Source organism: Ornithodoros turicata, chromosome 1, assembly GCF_037126465.1.
Source record: "Ornithodoros turicata isolate Travis chromosome 1, ASM3712646v1, whole genome shotgun sequence".
Taxonomy (NCBI): Eukaryota; Metazoa; Arthropoda; class Arachnida; order Ixodida; family Argasidae; genus Ornithodoros; species Ornithodoros turicata.
Genome location: NC_088201.1, coordinates 40,705,871 through 40,731,576, shown reverse-complemented (window position 1 = coordinate 40,731,576; position 25,706 = coordinate 40,705,871). Strand labels below are relative to the sequence as shown.

The window sequence follows — 25,706 nt, the reverse complement described above, 5'->3', positions numbered from 1 at the left end:
TGTACGTCGACGTCGAGCACAAGACATGGGACGAAATACTGCCTTACGTCACGTTCGCCTATAACACGGCTGTCCAGGAAACAACGGGATTCACACCGTTCCGCCTTGCACACGGACATGACGCATCGACTATGCTGGACGCGATGCTGCCCCACGAACCCAGTGATGTGGAAAACGACGCTCTGGACTTCACACAGCGAGCAGAAGAAGCCCGCCAGCTGGCCAGACTACGCATTGGTCAACAACAACGCGTCGATGAAAGAAGATACAATTTGCGCCGACGAGACGTACGCTTCAGTCCAGGCGACTTGGTATGGGTTTGGACGCCGATTCGACGACGAGGCCTGAGCGAGAAGCTACTGAAGCAGTACTTCGGTCCCTACATAGTACTTCGACGCATTGGAGACCTGGATTACGAAGTGGTACCTGAGGGCAGCGTTCGCTCTCGACGACCCCCGAGGACTGAAATAGTTCACGTCGTTCGACTCAAGCCGTACTACAGCAGGTAGCGCTGAAGACTGGCTGGAAGGAGACAACATGACAAAAAAAAAAGAAGGAGAAGAAACGGCATCGAGACGATGCCACGTCTACGGAGGGGGCAATGCCACGAATCATCATCGCGAAACTTCCAGGGCAGGCACGAAACGGTACATCTCATCCCGGCGCATGCTGAAGAAGAAGCAAGAAGCTTCCAGACACATCGCCTGCTCTCTGGCAAACGCACGTGTTGTTTCTAGACTTTTCGGCGCGACGCTTAAAGGACAACGGAAGCGAAATTTGTCCATTGCAAAAAAGGGTCCGAACAAGGTGTAAATATTACGTAGAATTATGGTGCCACTAGTATTTTGCGAGTACGCTGTACGGATGGGCATATTTTTGACGATTACGAGCGCGCTGGGCCGCCCACCCGACACGATTGCCCATGGAGCGCGCCCGCTGCCGCAAAGCATTGCGGGAAAATCTGAGGAGCGCGTGACGTCAAATATCTCTCGAGCTCCATGTGCAGCTGCCCGGTGAACGGGATAAACACGGCGAATTCCGAATAACGCATGAAGATGTTCGATTCGGAGATCTCGTGCAAGTCTGAAGGCGATATATCCTATGAGAGATGGGTTCGTACATGCTTCTTCGTCTCCGTTTTTTTCCCATAGCGGGAATCAGACGTACGCCGAAACGCCATTTGGAGGAAAAATTTGTGCCTTCCGTTTTCGTTAAAATACAGAAGGGACCGCTCCTTCTTTCAGCCTGATGTACTTCGTTGACAAGCCAAGGCTAATGAGCACCTCTGGATTTGTTTTGAACCATTCGTCAACAACATGTCTGCACATGTCCTGTTTCACCTGTCTGCAAGTAGGCATAGACGGATTCGCGGCGAGAATAAGATTCCTGTCTTTCGGAAACAATTGAAATATGACAGTCATCAAAAAAGTCAGACATCGGCGGAATTTGAACTTCGCATTTCTCGATTGTCAGTCGAGCGCCAATGGCCAATACTGCCACGGAAACAACCACAGACTGGTAGAGCGTGTTTGTTGTGAAACATATCCTGGCCGTACGCAAGGTAAGACACGAGCAAAGTAAGCAGCAAGACTCTCACCCCTAGGGAGAATGATATCACCTTACTTCGGATGGATTTGGGGGGCCAGCCTCGGTAGTGTTGTCTTTGTAATAAACGTCAGTCGATGTTTGACGCTATGTTTGTGCTGTCTATCCGTGTGTCGTTCGTGCAAGGAACACTATGTCCTCGCGTTGCTGAAAGGAAGTCGGCAACATGCTGTAGCACAGCCAGGAAACACTTCACAAGCATGTACAGTTTTTCTTGTCGCGAAAATCAACCTCCGAACGCAAAACAACCGCGAAATCAAAGTCAGGAACTCCAACAGGAGAGACAACGGGCGTCACTTCCGTGGTCTGCTACGGCGGCGCGGCGGCGCTCTCCAGGGGCTCAGTGTGTTCCGCGGCCGAAGTTTATATCGCGATTGTGGCGACATTTCAACTAATATACGTAAATCTAAGTCGAATTCCGGATTGTTTTGGTACACATCGCAATATGAGGCAAACAACTTTGCAGCTTATTTTCGCTTCCGTCGTCCTTTAAATGTTTGTGCGCTCCAAGCTGGAGCATTCATTCTTTGGACTCCGTTGTGTTCAGAGAGCTATCACTCTTGTGTTTTGCTACCAAGTGGTCTACTAAACCGTTCGCTGTTTATTCGACGACTCGACGACCCATTTCGCTCCGTGACAATATCTCTACATACGAAACATTAATTATGTGTAAAATAAAAGTCGCAACAAGACCACGAGGTAACAAACATCCAGGTGGGTGAGTTGTTCATTGTTGTTGTTGTTTTAAATGCTGAGTTGAGAAGTGCAGAAGAATGACAGTGGCAAGTTTTAGCGACGCAGTGTTCCAAAAATTTTCATCCACTAGCTAATTAAAAGCGAATATGCGCACGCGTAATAATGCAAAGAAGAAAAAAATTAAAATCGGCCAGTATATTTTCTCGGCTCGGTACTGTTCCTTAATTTGATCTAAATGAATGATACTCCCGTGGGCACCTTGTCTGCCATAGCAATTCTGTACAGGCGCAGGGTAACTTTGTTTCGACACATGCTCCTTTCCCTGTCTATCGTGCTGATCCGGGGACTTTTGACTAGTTCCGAGTTATAATAAGAAGCCCCCGCTGACGCAGCCCATCAGCTTGTAAGACTTCGATCGCGCGGCTGCGAAATATTTCTAATTCGATAGCTGAAGGCACGTGGTCGACTTACGAATCTCCATGTATTACGGCATACATCACCATACAGAATGTAAATTTTGTGCACGGGGCAGCAAGAATCAGCTGGCATGCCATCATCAGCTGACATCAGCTGGCATGTTTTCTCGTAATATATCGGTGTCGTCACCGATATATTACGAGAAAACATGCACGCAAATTCTTATGTTTCTAAGAATCGTATAGAATGCTCAGGTTATATTTACGTTCGCTGTTCGTTGTTTACACACAGGTTAACATTCTTCCTACATTGGCAAAATACGTAGCAACTATATACTGACTAGTATGACACGTGAGTGAAGGGTGGAAAGAAATGAGAACATATTCGTTCATGCTCCACCAAATGCGGAAAAGGCACAACCTGCTAGACAAAAGTTCGTTAACTAACATCCCTCCTTTTTCGTTACTTCTACGGGAAATGCCAAATGCGTACCAAGAAATTAATTGTCGTAAATCTTCTGGGTCCTGATCCGCAGACTGTGCTCGTATTTATATCAGTGCGACCTCTTTCTTAATTAGACGGATGCGGTATGCGAAGCTGCCTGGAAGGTGTCCATGGCGCAATCCGTCTTCTACGTAGGAAATGTGGTGGGCAGTTTGTTCTTTGGGTATATCGGAGACAGGTGAGTTGCTCTTCCCAGTTCACAGAGGTGACCATAACGTTGATTGGCATAGTGAGGACGCACCTTTTTACACCGACAATAGTTTATCGACCGAAAGCATCATGCCGCGCCGAAATTCGGGAATTTCGCATTAGCGAGTTTTAGTAGATCGGAAGGTGTTCACGATAACAGTTCCGAAAGCCAATCGCCCTGTTTCTTTGAAGCGGGTGACATCACATCGCTAAGCTTGGATTTGATAACTATATACTTTATCGTATCGTTTTCGTTGAGTTCTTCCGATGTACTAAAACTCGCTCGAGTTTTTGGTGGTTCTGCGAAGCGTTGGTGGTCCTGCGCACGCGCAGAACATAAAGAGAGCTTCGCGCAGTGCGCAGAAAACTACGTATACGCTATCCCTTACGTACGCAAAGGCGATAGCGTTAGCAGCGCGGACTAAGCTGAAAGCAATGGCGCCACCTATGTAGAGTCAATGACGTGACGCCCTGTATCGATTGAAGCGTGACTCAGCAGATGATTTAGAAAAGCATTAGTGTGCCTTCGCCCTTCGGAGACGGAAAATATACGAGATGAATTGAGGACGTAGAGCGGAAATATCCACCCTGTATGACCACGGTTGTGTCTAAAGAAGGATAGTTATTGCTGATGTCTACTTTTGAAACTCACTTTTTGTCTTTGGAAGTCGCGTAATCTTTTGAACCAAATCTCAAGCGGCGCTTCGGAAGCTTAATCTTCCGATCCCCCTGCCTGACAGCTCTTGCACAATTTAGTGGTCACAATGAGCCCCTCTGTGCGCACATGTCCTTAATTGCGAGCCACGAGGCAAGATGGTTCTGGGTAAAAATAAGCTCAGTAAGATTTTTGAAACAGATGTGGTTAGACATTGCGTATTGGCCCATCCTCCAGTCTTCAATAGAAGGCTGCCTCCGCCTAAGTAGTACACGAGCGATTTGAGAGCAGCCTATACAAAGGGTGGGGTGGTTGGTTGTGGGGGGTAACGTTGTGTAGACGACCGATCTGCAGTCTTGTACCGGATCGCTACATTTTCCACTTGTCGACGTAAAGGCGTCCTCACGCTCAGCGATCACGTGGCCCAAAGAGACGCCTGCGCCGCCAAGCGTGGACACTGAATTCGAGACATTAGGTCCCTGCGCCCAATGTCTCGAACCCAGCGTCAACGTTTGGCGGCGCTGGTCTCTCTTCAGGCTCAGAGCGGGTCATGCGCTCGCACGTTACGGTTAAGCGAGGGAGGACGCCTTTACCGTGTCTTTTTTTCACCGTACAAGAAAAACCTCAGAGCATCGACGTGGTATACGTGCTTGCATACCCATACCAAATTTATGCAGTGGTGTGCTTTCAGGTTATCTTAAATATACACGACCATCCCGTATAAAGCCAGCGAGACACTCCAACAACAACAACAAACACAAAATCAATAAATAATACGAGCTGTCAGTTTACGCGAAACTGTGTTTGGATCAAGAGGTACAGGTCACCCTTGTTTATATTACGGGGCTCTCATATTATTGAGCTTGTGCGCAAAATAAACAGTATAAACAGCATTATGCTATTTCCTACGAAGTCACTCGCATCACTGGTAGAAGAATGCCAGTGTGTTGAACTTTCATTTCTTATTGGCTTCTTTCTGCTGTTATGGTTTGGATGCAGATTTGGAAGAAAGCCTTCACTCACTGCCGTGATCCTCCTGAACGTCGTCACGGGACTCCTGACATCGTTTACGTCCAGCTATGAATGGTACATCGCCTACAGAGGCATCATCGGTTTGACCTTCCCAGCGATCTTCCAAACACCAGTAATCATGGGTACTTATGGGCATCTGAGCTCCTTGTAATAAATATACTTTAAAAAAAAACACACACACAGATAAAAAAAACTCAACAGAGTAGAAGAAGGAAAGGAACCCTACACACAGCGGATAGACACACAGTTTGGTCGACGAAGAACTAAACCGAAGTATTGGCAGACGCAACGATTTTGTTATCGTCTTGTTTCGTTCAGTCACAGTGGTTCAGTCTATACGCTGCCCCGGTTGTAGCTGCTCTATTTTTAGTGTGTGTTTTTTTTTAATTTCGTGGACCAGATTCAGCACGGTCTTGTAGGTCAAGCTAGGTTACGATTACGATTAAAATTGATTTAGTTTGCGATTGACCGAAACGTTGCTTCAGATACAGTTCATCAGTCCTGCGCGGACCGATCTTATGGATCTCGAGCGTTTGCGTATCTCAGATCGCGAGCAAGAGCGTTTCTGAGATTTCAAACTTAAGCTCGGTCAGACAGTATAATTTCTGAGACCCGCCAACTGTCCGTACCCGAATATTTCTAAATACCCCATTTCGAGGTGCCCCTGCCTCCAGTCCCTCCTACTGCATTCCACTGCACGCCAACTGCATGCACTATACTGCACTGCGCCTAAAGGAAGGAGTAAGGAAACGATATATTAAAGCTTCAAAAACAACCCTAAGCTATTGTTACAGCATACCTACCGTTTCAAAACGCTCTTTTATGTAACACTCTGCCATGCTTTAATAATATAATTACTATTGCCGAGCTGAGAAACCTAAGAGGAAATCTCAGAGGCATGGGGAACCGTTTGTGCGGCCCTGCCTGAAAATCTTAATCCAGTGAACCCGACGTAGGGATCTATTGTGCCTGTAACTGTCATCCTCAATTTTCTAACCTATTGTACTCGCTTATATCATTTCAGGAATGGAACTCATGAGCCCAGACAAGAGAACTTTCAGCGGTATGCTGGTGTGCATATTCTTTGCCATAGCGATGATGGCCCTAGCAGGCTTGGCTTCACTTCTCCGAGACTGGTTCTCGCTATCCCTAGTCTGTTCTGTACCCTTCATCGCACTGCTGGCCCTCTGGTGGTATGCTCTCTGAATTCATCGACAAGTTTGTCTGATACGGTACAATGAAAGAAGTTCCTTGGAATGCAGTGGATGGGATTTAGTGTATAGTGTTGCACGCATAGTACCGTATTTTCACGCGTATTAGCCGCGGTTTATGCGCGATTTTTTTTTTTCGCGGACGCTCTGCGGCTTATCCACGGGTGCGGCTTATCTGATGGCTATTTTCCCCTGGTATTTTCCCCATACCCCGGATTAAACGAAAGACCCGACAGTGCCTCACGTTTTTCAGAACAGGACCGCCCTGCCAGTGCACGAACAATACCGAACAGGGGCGGGTCCACATTCGAGTGGACTGACCTTCCGAATACATTCCCCCACGTATCTTTAACAAAAGGGGTGGCAGTGATTAATGTCTCCTGGAACACCAACTAACTCATCAATCCACAAAAAACACGCAACAAGGGCACAATCCGATCTTAGTAGAACACTAGAACTGACCTCCTTTGTTATACATCATGCCGACACCGGAATGTGGACCACAGGGTTTATAGCCTTCCCTACGGTCTCCTTTGTCGGCAGGAAGGGTTCAATACACCTGACATCGGGATAAAACGTGGTCAGCTAAGCGTCAGTTCTCGTTTGACCTGAGCAGCAGCATTCATCGACACGGGCACGGCAGTTAGAGGTAAGGCATGGCTCCAACGCGGAGGCACAGCTACGACAGCGGCTTCAAACTAGAAGTCGTCAACGTCGCGGACTAGTACGGGAACAGGGCAGCTGGCAGGGAGTACGGCGTCGACGAGCGTTGAGAGTCTCTATTGATTTTGTTTGTGCATCACTGGTTTAGCGCACAAAGCAGTCGCGACGCATTACCCGCGGCTTATCTGCGAGTGCGGCTTATCTGCAAAAACATTTTCAAAATGTATCTAAAAACGAGTTCTGCGGCTTATCTGCGGTGCGGCTAATACGCGTGAAAATACGGTAGGTTTAAAACCGAAGCGATTAACGAGCGAACAGTAGCACGTAATACACCCGAAGCGAATATTAAGCGAATAGAAATGTTCCTGTGGCAAATGCGAAACAAATAGTTATACAACCAAAGTGAATACGAAGTGAAGAGATACATAACCAAACGGAACACGCATAGCGACGTATGCGGATATACAGCATGCGTGATATGTCGATGCGGATCTTCGTATGAAGTATTAAGTAAGTAATAGCACTCTGTATTATACAGGTGTCCTCTCTTCTGGCCTTTTGGGACTTTCACGTGCAACTTCGGAAACATTCGAATATATTCGGTGTTTAAGAGGGCATATCAGCTCTCCGTCCCAATGTATTTCCTATGGAACATGTTTTATGCTGGTTCTCGGTAACCACCGCGCAGTTTTTAACGCGGGTGGTTTCACTATAAAGAGGAAGACGAGATGAATTGAATAACGTGTACACATTTCGGATACATGTCGTATTATTTTACGGCGACGTCACGAATGTGAAAAAAATACACAATTTTTCTCGTCCCTCTTTGAACAGGTTTTTATTAAACTTCTATAGCCATTTCGAAAAAAACTTCTCATTTACTTTCGCTCCAAATATTTCAGGAATCGAAAGACACCAAATTTATATGTCTACCACTTTTCGTTTTTATAAAAAAAGCATGAAATATGAGTACACATACACACCGACTGAAAGCCCAGTGAACCATGTCACTCTGTGACGCCATCTGGTGACGCACAGGAAAAACCGCGCAGACCGTATCCATCCCCCGAGCCAGCGGTGCGCATGCGCAGCATAGTGCTGGCTCGTATGGGTGGCGTGGGGGTGTGGAGCACAAACGAAGAGCACAAAAGGGAATGAATACAAGCACGTATCCGTACTTGCCTTCGTGCTCTGAAACTATAAGCGCGTGTCTATCCCCAGATCTGCTTCTTCTGTAACACTAACTTATTCCTTAAAGGGACTGTAAGAGTTGTACTTTTTAGAAACCCCGCGAATATTGTGCATTTCCAACTCAGTGTAATAGCCACCCGACAGAGACTCGGGGAAGGCACGTTGGACGGAGGACACTTGACGCCTCAGGGGGTCTTCGCGACCAGATGCTCGCTGGCAATAAATCAGTAGAGTGGGCAAAGGAAGATGCACTGTCCAAAGTAGCATGGTGCACGGATTGACGGCTTGGTCCGTTACCCATAAATACCGAGTAGTGGGCGGACAATTAGGAGGTGCCTGGTTCGGTCTAAATTCAAACTAGGCCAACCATGAGTTGGAGACGTTTGAACCGGGCTTCTGGGATTGGTGTCTGCTGGCGGGGGGTTGTGTCTCAAATGTCACCCTTTTAAGCGGAGGACACACAAAAATCCGTGTGTGGAAGCCGCAACGATTTGATGAAGACAAGGCGAAAGCCCCGTGGCTTCAGTCGCTGTAGTATTGTCTTGTATATAGTTATGTAAATAACTATGTAAATAAAGCCCAGTTATTGTTCGAAAATACCGCCTGTCGGACGTCTCTTGGGAATATCTCCGATCTGTGAGCTACATCAACGGACCATCTTCCAGCAACAATGGAAGAAACTTTACTGGGACGGTCTCGTACAGCCGGGGCGATTCCGAAACTTAGCCAACGCTACCTTCACGAGTACTGTACACATACAACCGTCAAAGTTTCATTCGGGATAACCATGACGTTTTTGAGGAATTTGACGAAACGTGCCGTAATAGCAGACGATGAAACCTGTGCTTCACTCTCATGCAAGTCAGGCATGACGTCGGCCTGCGGGTACGTCGCCGTTGTCATGGCAATTGGAACCTGTAGAAGGACCTTGGGTTGAGTCATCCCCTCTGCTCTCGAAATGGGGACACTCAGACATATATCTCCACGAGCCGAGAATGTAGCCCGTGCATTGACTGTGGGGTCTCCGATAATGTGGCGCATAATCGGATACGTGGAAGCTAAGTCACGTGTTTTCTTTCCGCGAGTATTTAGTACGGTCTTTAAATAAACACGCACTCGTTCTCCATGTACGTCGTCAGCGACACTTCATTTCGGGACATGATCAGTGTGCAACGGGGAGTGTAATGCAAGCGCGCGTAATATATTTTTGGTCGGAGCTGTAATGCGACCGCGCGCGCCGATGGCCGGCAACACAGATTTGTAATTGTGGGTGGGGTTGTCCTGCGAGTATTAACTTGTCTCTGAGGATTAACATATTTATTCTAAACCACCGTGTGGGTCACTTCTTAGAATGTACGTTTTTCGCCTGAGAACTGAAAGAAAATGTACGAGATGGCCGCGGTCCCCAGTCACTTCTGAAAGTCGTCTGCTCACGCCGGTGCACTAGCGCGCGCAAAAGCAGACGATTTCTGTATCCTATCACGGACTTTCCACCAGGGCAACGTAGCCGTTCTTATTGTTGCCAACACACATCGCGGCATACTCTGCAATCTTTATCAATTTAATTCGGTTATTTAATAACAGTGACGTGCTTTGTCGAGTAAATTTGCAGTATTCCATTTTCAACAAAGGACAATCGAGTGTTACACTTTATGAGATGGGCAGGGGGTACGAGACCGTCCTTTTAACACCCTTTTCTAACACCCTGGCCCATAACTTGACGTGTCTAAACTCAAAGAAACAGCTGAGGCCTGATGAGGGTTGTAGCGGACGTTCTGAGAATGCACGACCGCACCAGCCCATCACGTTCTGTACGTATAGCTGTTCCACTCGTTAGAGCTTCCAAAACATTTTTGACTGTCTCTGGTCGGCTAGCAGTATAAGTTGGTGCTGTCGCTGGGGGTTGCTCGGCGACTTCGGTTGGCTGATCTAAGCTGGAGTAAACGATCGGTGCTCCACTGCCTCCACGAATACCGTTAGAAGACATTCTTTCATTTGAAGGACCCCTGACGGTTCGGCGTCTGCGCACGCATTATGACGGTGATTGTGATGGTGACGGTGAAAGAGATAAACCTTGAGTGTCATTAGGCCTTGAGTTCACGGTTGCCTCGACCTCTGTTAACACGGTTTGTAACCGCTGAAAGCCCAGATGACTTCGACGCAGTGTTCTTCTCAAGGATTCCTCAACTGACCACACCATTCATTCCCAGAAGCCCACACCAGGCAGCACGTCCAGCTACAAACTCCCACGTGACTCGAATTTGCGTTGCACACCCATATATCACTTGAAATTGTCTCGACAACAGGGCAGGGATCTTCCGGGAAGCCTTCTTGAAGGTTCGGAAATTGTCCGAATAAGTCCTCAGTACACTCTTGCCTGTCACAAATCACCTCACTGCCATGAGGAAAGTTCCAAAAGATTGATCGGTGATCAACTCAAGATGAATGGCTTTGGTAACTGTGCAAGTCGTAATAAAGTAGACCCGCAAAATCCACACCCACGACTTTGAACGGAAGTTGTTGCGTAACTCTATCTTCAAAGGTAAAAGCCCTTCCTGCTCCGTGTACGGACGCGTCTGCAGTCGTCGACAGAAAAGAAAATGGTGAAAGGGCACACATAGTGGACTGGCGACCTTTGATTATCCATAAATCACCAGAACTGATGTTGCGTTTCTTGTACCCTAGCATGGGACGTTCTCGGGTGTTCTCGGAGTATTATAAGCTGCGTAAACCAAGCTTCTGATGCTGCTGGTAGCAATATGGCCGGGATTATGCTTGACGCCCACTGAGTGTTGAGAGAATTGGTGGCGAGAAGACTTTCCGGAAAGGAATCTTTTCTGAATAGTTCTAATCCAGTACTTCTCTAATGCTATGATTTTTCCTAGAGAGAGGACCTGCTTGCTTAATGTTCGTTGTTTTCGAGTTGTGCACGTGGCGCAGTATCCACGCTGTAACTCGAATAAGTCGATTGGCACTACTAAATCGTTCAGGTGAAAACTAAGATCTCGGAACGTTGGTCTCACATTGGTCTCCATTGAGATCCCATATGTTCTTCAGTGCAGTCTGTAAGCAGCACGTGTATTGTTCAACCGTCATGGGCTCTTCCAACAAACGTGACGGGCGTAAAGCTGATCTCCCTTGATGCCCCTTGTTACGAGATCTGCAGAATTATCTCCACCTGGACAGTGACGCCATCTATCAGGGAAGGTTAAGTCTTGTATCTGTTGTACACGGGTACCAACAAACGTCTTCCACTTGGATGCAGATCATTTTATCAAGTGTGACATGATTACCGAATCGGTCCAACAGACATAATCGAACTGTGTCTGCAAGGTAGTCAACACAAAATGATACGAGCGGGCCGCAAGGAGAACTGCGAGAAGTTCAAGTCGAAGGAGGGACTGGCGCTTGAGGGGGCGACACTATACTTTTGCTGAGTAGGAACGTCATCTCGGAACACCCATCTTACGACAACTCTTCAATGTACACCACTGCGCCATATGCACTCGTCTTTTCCGCTCAACACCCAGAAGGCTGCCGATGGCATATCTCGACTGGGCTCTCGAGAGCTTCAAACGACACTTCCTGTGATGTATAGTGCGACCGAAGGTTGACCTGGACCCTGCAACGACTCGGTACCTGCCTTACCTACTGTGTTTATTACCAAGTACTCCTTCTACAGTCGGAAGTTGTAACTTTCTGGAAAGTGTTTGATTAATGAAACTCATCGTTAGCCTGACATTGCCCTCTTATCGCAGGATCCTAGGCGGAATTCCCGGATTTCGGCAGCAACTGTTTAATGTAATGGAAAAGGCAGCTGAACAATAACGATGTTTAATCAACGAAGAACACGAAAAGGGATTAAAAAACGTGGCCCTTCGGCTTTGAAGCTAATACTTCTTGCTCGATCCATAGATCTGCTTCTTCTTTAACATTCGGTTTGGAAGAGATACCGCTTCGATTCGAAATTCGAATGTAGAACTCCTTATTCGCTTGTATTCGAAAAATCTGAAGATTCCGCACAGCCCTAATTTAGAGCATGGGGGATAAGAGTGCATAGCGCATACAAATTACGAAGATATGCCAGTCTTTCGCACACGTATTGCAGCATACAGGACACTGCATACAATCACACACATTAGGTCACGTTTGTCGGAACAGCGCACACACCTTCAAACTTTCTTATCCAGAATGACAGGATACGTGTAAAATTCACCTTGCAGGGCAGTTCCCGAATCTCCAAGGTGGCTGCTTAGCCACAACAGGCTCCTCGAGGCAGAAGTATTGGTACAGAAAATAGCCAAGAAGAACGGCAGGAAAATCTCAAGGAATTTTCTACAAACCTGGTTTGTAAGTTCTCAATGGAAATGGTACATGGAAATGGAGGTAGTGCCGTAACTTTTTACGCAGGAAGAGAAAAGCCACCTGAAGGGAGCCACAGCCAAGTTGGACGAAGCATTATCTGTGACAGCTCTCATTAGGTACCCGAACATCATCAAGAAAGTGCTCATTGTCAGTTTCTGTTGGACGGCAAACACTATGGTTTACAACGGGCTTTCCTTTGGAGTGTCGTCGGCTCTAAACATCAGCGAATATCTGTCCTTCTGCATTTCTGGAGCAGCAGAGATACCGGGCATTATACTGGCGTGGGTCACAATGGACAGAATTGGGAGGCGACCAGTCATGATTGCCACAATGCTGCTTGGGGGAGTTGCTTGCACTTCCACCTTCTTCCTTCCTTCTGGTAAGTCATTAACCGTGCATCTGATTTCAGACATAGGGCAGTCTGTAGGTATACGTTCTCACGGACTCTTTTCTATTTGCATTCTATCCTTCGCGAAAGCATCATAGAACCATGCATAATTTGCAGTTATGTGCAAACTCCCGAACTTCTGTAACGCAGATGCAGTCTGGGTCGCTGTGTCACTCAGCAGCATCGGCAAGATGGCTATCACGGCATCATTTGCTATAATCTACATTTATGGAGCTGAGCTGTTCCCAACAGTGCTGAGAGCGTTTGCCATGGGATTTCCCTCCATGTTTGCCGGCCTCAGCCTTGTTCTCACACCGCAGATATTGTTTCTGGTAAGCCAGATTTCATGCCCAGCTTTATCTCGTCTTAGGAGGTCCCATCTGCCTGCAATTCTCGCGAGCATGGATAAGGAACACAGAAATGTGAAAAATAATGCGATGCATATGTAATGTATTCGGAAAGTCACGAACTGAGAAAGGAGGTCTTTCTGTTTCAGGGTCAAGCGCATGGGACCCAAGTTCCTAACTTGATATTCGGGGCCCTGGCTATTGCCGGAGGATTTAGCGTCTTCTTCCTTCCAGAAACGTCAAAAGCTCACCTTCCACAAACACTACAAGAAGGAGAGGCATTTGGAAAAGATAGCAGCTTCTGGAGCTGCTCCGGAAATCGGTAAACGCTGTGTGCTGAATGGATGCTTCGTGAGAAGTGAAAGGTCTCTCGGCTCGAAAATTATTCTGAAGTAACTGGGAAATTAGCAGAAAAACAGTAGCCCTTCACTGGTCCTTCACCCAAGCGGAGCGTTAGTTATTTCTCACGCTTTTAATTCCAATAAGTGAGGAATCTATCGTTTCACAACATGCACGTGGGCTTGGCAGGTAGGGCTTCTCCCTCTCGGGATTTATTGAGAACCGCGACAACGCGCGTCCACCACGAACAGAGTATAGGCTGGCCAGCAGGTGTCGAGAAAGTCGCCAGATGTTGTAGCTTCCGCGGAAAGCAAAAGTCGCTGCACAGTAGCGCAGTCGTAAGACAAGCTACATTTATCTCCACTCCACTTAGAACACTCTAATATAATTGCCCTGCACGCAGCAAAGAGTTGTTATTTGTAGCGTCTCGTAATGTCATTAAAGCATGATTGTAAACTGTCGTTGTTGTTAGTAGACGTTGTTGTTATTATTGTTATTCTATCTTCATTTGTGCCATGGTGTGTAAACGATACATTATTTCGCAATTGCAGCAATCCGGCTACGCTGGAAAAAGAGCGAGTGACAGTGACGTAGTCCAAAGGAAGCGTATCGGGACTGCGATCATCACCGCAACCCTTTGCAACCACCACAAAGAGTAGAGCACCTGGATCGGCATGGCATCACTGATCAACGTGTTTATTACTCGCCTCCATAAGACAGCTGAAGCAGACAGCTTTAAGGGCGGACTGCAGCACGTACATTGGCATCAATTGAGACACGAGGTCGTGTGAACCACCTTGCCGTGGTGAACATTTCAGACTTTTTTTTCATCAGGCTAGTACTCTGAAAAGAGAAAAGACTTGGGTTATGTCCAGCTTCGGTTCACGATACATGCTCATTATAAAATATTCTCTAGAAAAAGGAATGCAAGGAATCCTGATCCATTGAGCATTACCTTTCAGTTCTGCTCTCGCATCGTGTATCAGTGACCATGTCAAATAAATATTGCACGAACATTTAAATGTGTATGAACCGGTCAATGGAAGAACATACAGGGTGTCCCAGAAAACGTGTCATTGAATTATAATAAAAAAACTACACCATCTAGAGTCATGCGGTCAATGGCATTTGTTCTTACGGTGTTTTTGCCACCTCCTGATGTGAATGTCGTGTAACGTAAGTTTAATTAAGTCAATTTTTGAGAGCTTAAGTCGGAAATTTGCCAAGTAAAGGTCACTTTTTTACCCCACCAATGTGAAGAGAATATCTAATTTACTCAATTAATGATAACTGACAGGGCTATTCTGGAGCTATCCCATCCGAAAAAATAGCCGAACATCATGCTCTGCGGAGCTCTCACAGAATAGCGCACGATGAATTTTTCAGCGCAATCTTTGTCAGTCCCATCCCACGAAAGGAGATTGGAAACCCAGCCCATCCCGGCATCGCAGAAAGAGATAACACAGGCATGGCTTATCACGTCCGACTTTCGCTGGGATAATGCTTTCCCTCTCCCAATTTTAGGAACTGTTACTTTTTCTACTATCACTCTGTGGGCTGGCTTTTGAACCTCCTTTCGTCGGACTCAGAGCGATTGCGCTCAAAAAGTCATCGCGCGTTATGATCCGGTGCTCCGAAAAGCATGATATTCGGCTATTTTTTCCGATGGGATAACTCGTGAATATCACTGTCAATTATCATGAATTTGAGTGAATTCGGCACGCTCTTCATATTGGTGGGGTAAAAAAGTGACCTTTACTTGGCAAATTTCCGATTTCAGTTCGCAAATATTTACATAATTAAACTTACGATACATGACATTCACATCAGGAGGTGGCAAAAACATAATAAGAACAAATGCCGTTGACCGCATGATCCTAAGTGGCGTAGCTTTTTTAATTATAATTCAATGACACGTTTTCTGGGACACCCTGTATACGTGAAACGTCGTCACGTTTACATAACACTTATGCCCAGATTATTAAATACTCTCACAAACTTTAACAGTCAAAGCACGATGCCAGTACCGAAGCAAAGTAAAAAAAAATATATCATTTTGTTTACTTTTGTTCCGCGAACCATGTGCCATTAAAGCTTTCACCATGCTCAACTTTAACAAGATTCGTGATACACATCTCCCTTTGTAACCCCCTATCATCATCACCTGTGTGAGGATAGGAAATGATGATGATGATGTTTGGGTTTTTTTTGGCGCAAAAGCAACGTGAGGATAGGAAAGGAATCAGGTCTGCTTCCATACAACACGACACCAGAAACGACCCAAAAGCAAAAGGCTGGGCTCGAAATTGTCCCGCGTCAACAGAGATAGAACGCGTTCCAGTCACCGGGCCAGCGGGCCAGTAAAAGATGAGAACGACGCCGACGTTGACGGCCGACGTTTGTCGGCGCCGAAAGCAGCGTAGTCAGCGGTCCGATAAAAGAACAACCTATGTGCTTCAGCGTATTTCTGATAGTGATACGCCAATGAGCGTGAGCAAGGCGGAAGCAGATATTCGGTCCAAACCGGCACACTGAGCCAATAAACTATGCCACGTGAGAAATTTGTCGTGTCATCTTCGTGTTCCGAATTTCTTTTTTTGTCTAATTTAATTGTTATGCACCAGCAAGTCTGCGCCCACTCCCTTCCGTCGAAACTATACCATATTTGGGGCAAAAACGTAAGAAATGAATGGCCCATGCGGTGGGAACATGGTACTTGCCCCGTGCTTTGGTCGTCATATTTCTGGGGAAAATACTTATCATTGAACTCGAATCGTTGTGGGCAAGACGCCCCGTTTCGGAAGGCGGTGTGCTATAAAGTAGATGCATGTGGGTAACTGGGTATGCAGAAAAGGTACGCACACAGTGATACAGTACTGTTACAACAGAAGTATCCATATATTTCACTGCGAAATTTATTCGGCTTCTGTCGACAGCATAAGCGTATACATACTCATAGAACGCATTCTCCACGCAAGACATCTGGTCAGTATAACGAGGGCAGTAATTTCTTATCCAGCCAGTGGAACATTTGTCATATACGATCTGAACGCGGCAGCCCCATATACTTGTGACATTATGTCATGCAGCATTGACGATCCTCACTGCCGCCAGAACTTCTCAGATAAAAAAAGTAAGCCTAGCACGCGAGTAAATTCGGCGTGAATAAATTACAAATATAAATGTGTGTGACGCGGAATTCGGTGAGTTGTTCCACACTTGACTCAGCTATCGACAGAACGCAAGAAGCACCTCAACTTTGCAACAAAACTCATGAGGACGCCCTAGAGTACAGCACTCTTCTTTAATCGAAGTCAGCTAACATACAGCTGCGAAGCCATTCGAGAATGTGAGATGCGTGTATAAATCAAGTATAGCTCCTCAACGAACTTGTTTTCTGGCACACGCCGCTCTCTCAAAGTGCCACTACGAACATACACACAAAATATATATATTTATTTTATTCCTACTATAAATCAACCTCGCTCAAAAGGCTCGGTACGGAGAATATAAACGTGGTCACGATTGCTGTGTGTGTATATTTTCCGCCACAGAAATGTAGAAACATCAGTTATATTATAGGCATCAAGTAAGCTCGCGTATAAAAGCTTTGGTGGATCGCCCGACCCGCGCAATTAATCAACCAATCGCCCATGAACTACGACGACCGTTATTCATCCTTCTGAAGAGTGGAGGATGGACGATGAGAAGGCGTCTTTGTGTTGAACTTATGAGCGGCATAAAGCAGCTTCAAAGGACTATTGACGACAGTACTCCGTAATCCATACAATTATTTAAGAAGCGCATTTGAGAGTATAGTCTGCAAAGATTTTCTTTCGAGCAATTGCGACCAACTTTCTCTCTCTCTCACACACACACACACACAGCAATTGTTAGGATAACGCGGAAATGTGGGACGGCTGTTGCGTAACCTTTGGAAAGGTCATTTACTGGGCAGTTGGAATTTGTTTCTGTGCCTTTCTGAGTTTTATCAAACTATGCAGAACGTGACAGAAAGGATAACGCGACCACCGAGTGTCTAGAGTTCTATTAGTACAGCTATTACTATAGGTAGGAGTCGTATCTCGGATTATAGACTTTGCCGATGCAAAGAGCGAGGCGAGCTCTCTTTCGGCTGCGGACGGAATTGAAGCGTGTATATTATGAAATCTTCGGATGCTCACGACCTGAAATTCACGTAAATTGGTGTACGTTTCGACATCCGCGTCGTTGGCTGATTCAAATTATGCCCATTACTACGAATCCAGGATGGTGTAAAGTCCCTTTCACGTAATTTCATAACTTCTATATTCTTGATCGCCTGATATTATATATATAGTGAAAGTAGGAATAGATCAGAATTAATACCAAAACCCAGCACATCTCTTCCATACAAACCAGCAACAATACTTAAATTTTCGTAACTTTCTTCGTTTTCCAATGGTTATCTCGTTTATTCGTTTATTTATTTATGTTTGGTGCACCGAGGTGTCACATATCATGTCTTGACATTTCAACTACATCCCAAAAGGTAAGCCAATAGGCTCGTGTATAAAATGCATATTGTCACAGGCTACAACGCCCGTGTTTGGTGACTCGGCCAATGAATCCAGCTTGCTAACACTTTACTATGTTAAAGTCGAGACACCTTTATGCTTTGCACAAGGCGTCATGATCGATAACATCCAAAACAACTTGCGCAAGACATCAAAACAGACAGCAAACATCCATTTGAAAAAGTACCCAATTGTCCGGAAATGTGGAGTGAAAGACCAAGTAAAGCACACTTCATGCCAATTCAGGGCGTTTATGTTTATTCGCTCGGCGCTCAGACTCACGGCGAATACACGACTCGAAGCGCCTCCGAGCGAATAAACATAAACGCCCTCAGCATGAAACTGAAACCCAAACTCGATCCACTTATGCATGCCAATTTTTATTTCACGTTTCAACCGCGCGTGGTGCGCTAGTCACTCACTTCTCTCTCACGTCCTTCGCTGCCTCCCTTTCCGCGCTTCCTCCAATCAGGCAGCACGCAACACCCGCGAAGTTCGCGCCCAAACAGGACAGTATGTGCTCAACAGCTGCTATTGCGTAGCCTTTTCCCTTGTCTGCCAGTTATTTATTGATTTGCAGAACATTCAAGAACTGTACTCTGTTTATTCTCAACAATTACGCGATCAGCTCAGCCATGTATGTATCTGATCTACAAGCTGGTTTTTACAATGAACTTTTACATGAAAGGGTGCTTATGCTCGTCGCTACGGACGTCGATGCGCTTGCTGCGTGTCGTATCCTTCAATACCTTTTCCATGCTGACAACATTAGATACACGTTAGTACCTATTGCACGAAAGTCGGACGTTGCCACCGCATATCGTGAGCATGGTGAAGGCATCTCATACGTTTTGCTCATCAACTGTGGAGCAACATGGGACATCTTGGAAGATTGCAAACCTAGCAGTGAAAACACGGTTTTCTTTATTGTTGACAGCCATCGCCCAATCGATGTGTACAACGTCTACAATCCCAGTCAGATACGGCTGCTTATGCAACCGTCGGAACAAGAATCAGTTCCAACCTTTGATGAACTGTTTCGAGAAGACGAAATCGAAGATTCCGACTCTGAGGATTTGTCTATCGAAGAAATAGCGGACAAGAGACGTGAACGTCGTCTCTGGGAAGAGCGACGAAACCAGCTTATCTTCGATTATACGCAGTTCAGTTACTATGGACCGTCGTCAGCAGTCACCATGTTTGACCTCTGCTGGAAAATGTCGAGGGGAACAAATGATGTCCTGTGGTGTGCAGTTATAGGCCTTTCTGACCAGTATATCAACGGCAAAATTGAGCATGACAAGTAAGTAAGCTACACGTAGTGGGTCAGCGATTTGGTTTGGTTCATTTAAAAACAACTCGATTGCATTTCAAATCCATATCTACCGATGTCATTCACCATTTCGACGCGATTCTTTTGCATGTTTGTGGCAAACATTTTGTGATATTTCAGATGTCAAGTTGTAGTTTAAGTTTCTGCCATCATGCTCCTGCCATTTTATGTTCTGGTTGGTTGGTTGTTGGTAATCCCTCCCTCATACTTATTGCCCTTTATTCACAGATATGTATTGGACGCTGGTAACCTTCAAGCACACATAACACGTTACAGCCTATCCGATGCCAATGGAGGTGCAGAGTCCAGTACAAGTACCGCTCCTATGAACACTGTAAATATTTCCTTCGACTGTGAGCTGCAACTCCTCTTGTACCGTCACTGGTCCCTGTTGGAAAGCCTACAGTACACCCCTTACACAGCGTGCAAATTTAAACTTTGGAGCTTGAAAGGCCAGAAGAAGCTGCAGGAGTTCCTAGCAGAAATCGGTCTTCCACTTTCCCAGTGCCGCCAGCGTTACGCTTGCATGGATGTGAACTTGCGCACCAACATCAAAGAGTGGATGTCCGAACTGACAGAGAAATATGGACTGGATCGTCTAACGTTTGGGTGCTTTGTGGCTAGCTGTGGTTATCGTCATCGCTTTTTTGCAACCGATGTCGCTCATAGTCTTTCAGCACTCTTAGAGACAGCCTCTGACCAGACATCAGAGAATTTTTTCCATGCATTAGACGCACTGTCTTGGTCTAAGCTCGACATCCTGAAGGGCGGCATCGAGGAAGCAAAGACACAAGCAGTGGCAGTTTTTCGCCAAGTCCGTACGTTTCTTGACATGCATCATGTTATTTCTGCAGGACCCTTTCTGTACGGCGTTGTGCAAGATGGTGTTCCCGACAGCTGGAGGTTCGGTCACCCTACACACCTCATTCAGCTCGCGAGATTTCTTCTTCAAGCTCATGTTGCTGCCAGTAAAAACCGAAGGGTTGTTAACTTGCCTCTTGTACTTACAGCACAAGCGTCAAATGACACCAATTTCAGCATAGTAGTTGGAATTCCTCCCATATCTGAGGAATCCCCAAAAAACTTTTTTGGTAGAGCCTTTGAACAGGCTAGTTCCTCGGGACACTGCACATTTCATGCAGATTTCCTTGATGCTTCAGTTGCTACGATACACACAGAAGATAGAAGTAAATTCTTTGATGCATTATTGCGGTTGTTATGCTGATGTGATTAGAGGTAAAATTGTGTGTTCTAGTATCAAACTACAGATTTAATGTAACTGCATTTTGAATATAGCATATTTAAGTAATGAATACTTTTCAGGGCCCATCATATGTACAGACCTGTACTTTTTGTACGCGAAACTTTTACCAGGTATCGGATAGTTGCTTCATCTTATCAAGCTCAAGTGTATTGGATAGTGGTCATCGTGCAGATACTTTTCATATTATTCCCATGTATTTTCATTTTTATTGTGAATGTTCCCCTGAGTATTGACCAATAAATATGATACTTATGGCATTTAATAATAAGTACATGAATACCTTATCTTTTGTTGTTCAACATTATAGAGCATGCTACAGTAAAAATTCAGTGTTCCCTTGATAAAACAATTGCAAAAACGTTTCTGACGTGCCTTGTACATCATCAAATGTGTACATCAATAAAAGAATGTGTACACAAAGCAGGCTGAGACTATCACTCCAAAATGCATGTTGGAACAATCTACGAGGGGTGTTCAAGTCAAACCGGGACTTTTCATTTTTCGCAAAAGTAAAATGAACTTACAGGCGAGAAATTAGTTTTATTTTTCATCGTAATCTCCAGCTGCACTAATGCACTTGTCCCAGCGTTTCACGAGGGCTTGGATGCCAGCAGCGTAGACATCCTTACCGGCGTGTAGCAGCCATGATCGGACCGCATTCTTGACCTCATCGTCGCAGCTGAAGTGGTGGCCCCCAAGGAACGCCTTCAGTGGCCCGAAGAGATGGAAATCACTCAGGTCTGGACTGTAAGAGATATGTGGCAGCAACACCCAGCCAAGTTCCTGTAAGGTGCGTGTCATGACACGTGCAGTATCCGGGTGTGAATTGTCCTGTAGGAGGAGGACTCCTTTGGTGATGAGGCCCGGCCGCTTTTGCTTCAGCGCCTTATGCACATTCCTGAGAACCTGGCAGTAATACGCACTATTGATGGTGGTACCACTGGGCAGAAAATCAACATGCACAACGCCAGCCTTGTCCCAGAAAACCGTGGATGTTCTCAGGAACTCTGACACTGGGCTCTGAGCCGCCCCGGCCGGGATCGTCCTGCACTGATGTACGGCCGTCTCGGAACCGTTTGCACCACTCAAACGCTTTGCTGCGGCTAAGTGTATCGTGGCCATACTGAGCCTGAAGTATTGTGTGAATTTCAGATGACTTTACGCCTTCATTCATGAGAAACTTCATGACAATGCGCTGTTCGATATGCGCACTCACCTCGTTGTCAGCCATCTTGTCCAGCACGTGTCTTCAGCTTTGCATAAACTTTGAATCACCACGTGGTGAACGTGGAGGCCTGTCGCGTGTGAAAATGACGAAAAAGAAATAGCGCGAGCCATTTGTACACTCAGGAGACAGAAAGTCCCGGTTTGACTTGAACACCCCTCGTATACCCCATAATGTCTTGCTACCAGACATTTTTCAGCCTCAAGTTATACATCCCAGTTGCAATTTATTTTCTTTCGAGTTGTGTGGCACACTTGCACGAAAGAGCACTCGAGCAACACCGTACTTTATCTGGACAGTGTTGTTCTTGTTGCTCCGCTACAGGTGAGTGAAAACTCCTACAACGTCAAGAGGAGCTAAGTAAATCGGAAAGGGTACTGTTAGAGTGTTTAGGTTTCGGTGTAACGTTTTCCTATTTTTTGAAGTAACTAACCACCAGTCGAGTTTTCTCTCACTTTTTGGAAAAATCAATTTTCTAGTCACAATTGTTCACAGTCAGCATTATAACTAGGGTTCCGGGTTTTCAGAGTTTATTTCTGGGCGTTACCGGAGGATGTTTTTCGGAGTTTATTGTTTTTTTCAAAAACTGAGTTTTTCGGAGTGTATGATTTACAGCTCAGTTAATATCCGAAATTTGGAGGGAACTTGACGACTCACGCACGGTTGTGCAGCGAAAATGCAGTAGTCACATTTATTGCTTCAACACTAAAAAGACACGAGCTTAACAATACATTTCGTACGATACACTCTGAGGTGTTCCGTAATTCCAAATGCACCCTTTCGGTGTGTAGTGCTCACTGTTATGCGGCAGTACTTAAATACGACAACCTTTGCATCGCGATCACGGGACGATGTGAACTCATCGAAATCGGGGGTACTCCTTCACGTAGTCGCAGGGCAGCTTTCGCTCGCATCCCATCTTGTCGTCAGCACTGCAACTAGTTGCCCTTTCAAAAAGGGCACTCGGTATGACCTCGGTTCGATGCTTATTTTAGTGCTTAGGTCTCGCGTGGGACAAGGAGATCAGGAAACAGACTGGGAGAAAAACCCGGGCGGTGAATCCTCAAGTGGTCAAGACGACCGCCGTAGAAAACGCTAGGTCACGGATACCATTATTATGTTGCGGTAGGGCTGATATCCCAGGTCAGAAAAAAACCCAGAACACAAAAGGAGGCCAAGAACAATGACCCGGTTATTAGCGAAAACATCTGCCAAGCGGAGTTTTTCGGATTAATCCGAATTGCTTAAAAGTTTACCGGAGTACGTTTTTCGGATTTTTTCGGATAAATCCAAAGACCCGGAACCCTAATTATAACTTGAAATTGTACTGGAGTATCCCTTTAAGGGTGGTAAATCGGTTCAACCAGAACTTGCACACTTTGCAGTACAGGTTCCTAGTTCTAGATGCAAACATACCAATGTACCGAAAGGCATAATTCATTATTTCTTCTCACCAGCAATGCTCTAGTACTTACTCCATCCTCCTTGACTTGGATGAGGTTGTGTTGGTGTTGTGTTCCCTGACCTTGGTTGATACACCTCTGGCTGTTGTCCTTGAAACTCTTCAATACAATAAAAACATCTTGCAATGCCATTCAAAGGATGACAGTTTCTCACCTGTTGTCCTCCTTTCAGCTGATGGTGGAAATGGAATTGCCTTCACCTAAACCAGAAGGTAAAGGCATTTTGAAATTGTAGTTCACAGTTCACCATTACAGAGTAACTGCAGGGGCTTCAGTGTCACATTTGTGGTCGTGAAAAGTATCCAAGAGAACCAAAAACAGTGTTTTCTGTTCCTTAATACTTCTGGACTAAAATGCATAATGAAAGCATTTATCCATGTATGGACTATGTATCGGGTTGATGCATAAATTCGTGAAGAAAGAAAATGGTTTTATAGTTTCAAAGAGAGCCATTTTGATTGGAGTGATTTCTCCATGTTCAGGAAGACCATCCGGATTGGATGAAGATTGTTTAGACGCTCTAATCCATGACAACCCACATCTGTAGAAGATAATGTTATGCGTCTGGTGAGACACAGAAGGCGTCATGCACTACAAGTTGCTGCCCAGGAACGTAACCATCACTGCTGACATTTACTGTCAACAACTCAAACGTCTTGCGACTGTAATTCAAGAAACATTACCAGGAAGATGGCATCAAATGCTGCTGCTGCTGCACGATAATGTGCACCCGCACACTGCTAACATGACGAGAGCCGCTGTCCAACAGCTTCGTTGGGAGGTTAGGTTAGAGCTTGGAGGGAGGTTAGCCCGTATCCTTCAGAACTCACTCCTTGAGATTCCCCTCTTTTTTTCGCTCTCTCTAACAGCCTTCAAGGAAACTCTTTTGAGAATGAGAATGACATTCAAACTTGGCTTGATGGCTCTTTTAACTCAAAGCCAGTAGATTTCTTCAGGTGCGGAATCTGTTACTGATTAATTTGTGTCTTTTGTTCATATCAAATTAAAGTCAAATAAGAGTGTAGTCACAGCAAAAAAATGCTACGAACTTATGCATCAACCTGATGATACCCAGGGCTGGCACCTGCCATGCACTCAAGAGAACCTTACCTAGCCACCCCTTTGTGCTCCCCCTTTTATTAAGGGGGAAGGGGGTGTTTCTGGGCCTGCACTTACCCTTGACTGACGATTGTTGTCATTGCTCTTGGATACGCTTCTGTGCGGCATTTTCAATGCTTGTTAGGCTGCTATAGACAAGGTACAGGAATATAAAGCCATATATTTTTCTCGGCGCTTTATGATTTATTTGAACAATTAATGATATACACTCAAGCAAGTAATAATAATCAGCAGAGACAGGTGTGATGTGATCATCGTTTTCGCGACGGCTTTATTCGACAAACTGGAGGGAAGAAAGTTCCAAAATTCAAAATAGGAAATTTAAAAAAGCGGGGAGGACTTCCGGACGTCATTTACCAACGACAGCCGAACCCGATATACGAGTTGCTCTGTCGATTATATCAAGATATGATCATAAATAAAATGTATTTACAGCGATACCGGAGCTGTAATCTAATCAGCAATATATCTGATCGCGTACCTGATCCTCAAACCACGTGTTGCGTTGTTCGGCTCATTTTGCCAACGATCAATTATTATTGTTAGCAAAATATTTATGTACTCGTAAAACGTTTCGGTGCCTTCTGTGCTGCTGCCGAATGTTGCAGTCGCATACAGTACATGCAAATGAAACGCAAATATTACCACCCTGAACCTCTTTTTTTAAATACACAGTTTCCAGTCGTTTGTGGAGAAATGAACAACAGATATTGTCTTCAAGCAAGAGAAAACTCACAGCAGCTTACCCTTTATCTGTGTTCGTGCAGTGGAAGAGCGATGAGGGTCAGTTCGATTTCTCTCTTTCTCTCGTTTCCCACGAGCACCAGGATTTTCCTAACGGCTTTTCACAAAGCGTAGATAGCACCAGCTCAACAACGGATGGGGCGAGAGCAAATGCTTCATGTTTTCCAAGAGAAAGCTATTCGGCTCGCTAGTCAAGGTCGCGGCGTGCAGGTGAACGACCACGGGAGGTGATGACTCCTAACCAATCATGCATACGGCATGGGCACAGGTATGCCCACGCAAACACACTCAAAACAGAGGGAATGAGCATATTCTGACCAAGGTAGCAGGGGGTCATCAACAATAAGGTAATGAAAAGGTGGCTAAGAAGCAAGCGAGCTGGTGAAGTTGATGCATAATG

The 25,706-nt window shown here is 45.6% G+C and overlaps 2 protein-coding genes and 1 long non-coding RNA gene across 6 annotated transcripts in view; 2 read left to right on the top strand and 1 right to left on the bottom strand.

Moving 5' to 3' along the window:
* LOC135378064 (beta-alanine transporter-like) overlaps positions 1–14,624 on the top strand; it is a 24,790-nt gene extending 10,166 nt beyond the window's left edge. The window contains exons 4-11 of the mRNA XM_064610912.1: positions 3,297–3,400; positions 5,066–5,220; positions 6,123–6,291; positions 12,387–12,513; positions 12,574–12,907; positions 13,067–13,248; positions 13,413–13,585; positions 14,154–14,624. Of these exons, the coding sequence (XP_064466982.1) occupies positions 3,297–3,400; positions 5,066–5,220; positions 6,123–6,291; positions 12,387–12,513; positions 12,574–12,907; positions 13,067–13,248; positions 13,413–13,585; positions 14,154–14,196 (1,287 nt within the window). The 3' untranslated portion in view covers positions 14,197–14,624. The remainder of the gene's footprint in view (positions 1–3,296; positions 3,401–5,065; positions 5,221–6,122; positions 6,292–12,386; positions 12,514–12,573; positions 12,908–13,066; positions 13,249–13,412; positions 13,586–14,153) is intronic.
* LOC135378067 (uncharacterized) lies at positions 14,283–25,706 on the bottom strand. Of its 4 annotated transcripts, none has more exons than XR_010418248.1 (5): positions 25,309–25,706; positions 24,620–24,690; positions 23,598–23,643; positions 23,456–23,542; positions 14,283–14,445 (listed from the first exon to the last, which is right to left on the bottom strand). It is a non-coding gene; the product is annotated as an uncharacterized LOC135378067 (long non-coding RNA). The 4 variants fall into 4 exon arrangements; XR_010418249.1 differs by having other exon boundaries at positions 24,620–24,687; XR_010418250.1 differs by lacking the exon at positions 25,309–25,706 and adding an exon at positions 25,044–25,168.
* On the top strand, positions 18,577–21,174 carry LOC135398478 (cell division control protein 45 homolog). The gene is made up of 2 exons (XM_064629882.1): positions 18,577–19,461; positions 19,720–21,174. The coding sequence occupies exons 1-2, from the start codon at positions 18,794–18,796 to the stop codon at positions 20,714–20,716; spliced, it is 1,665 nt and encodes a 554-aa protein (XP_064485952.1). The 5' UTR covers positions 18,577–18,793; the 3' UTR covers positions 20,717–21,174.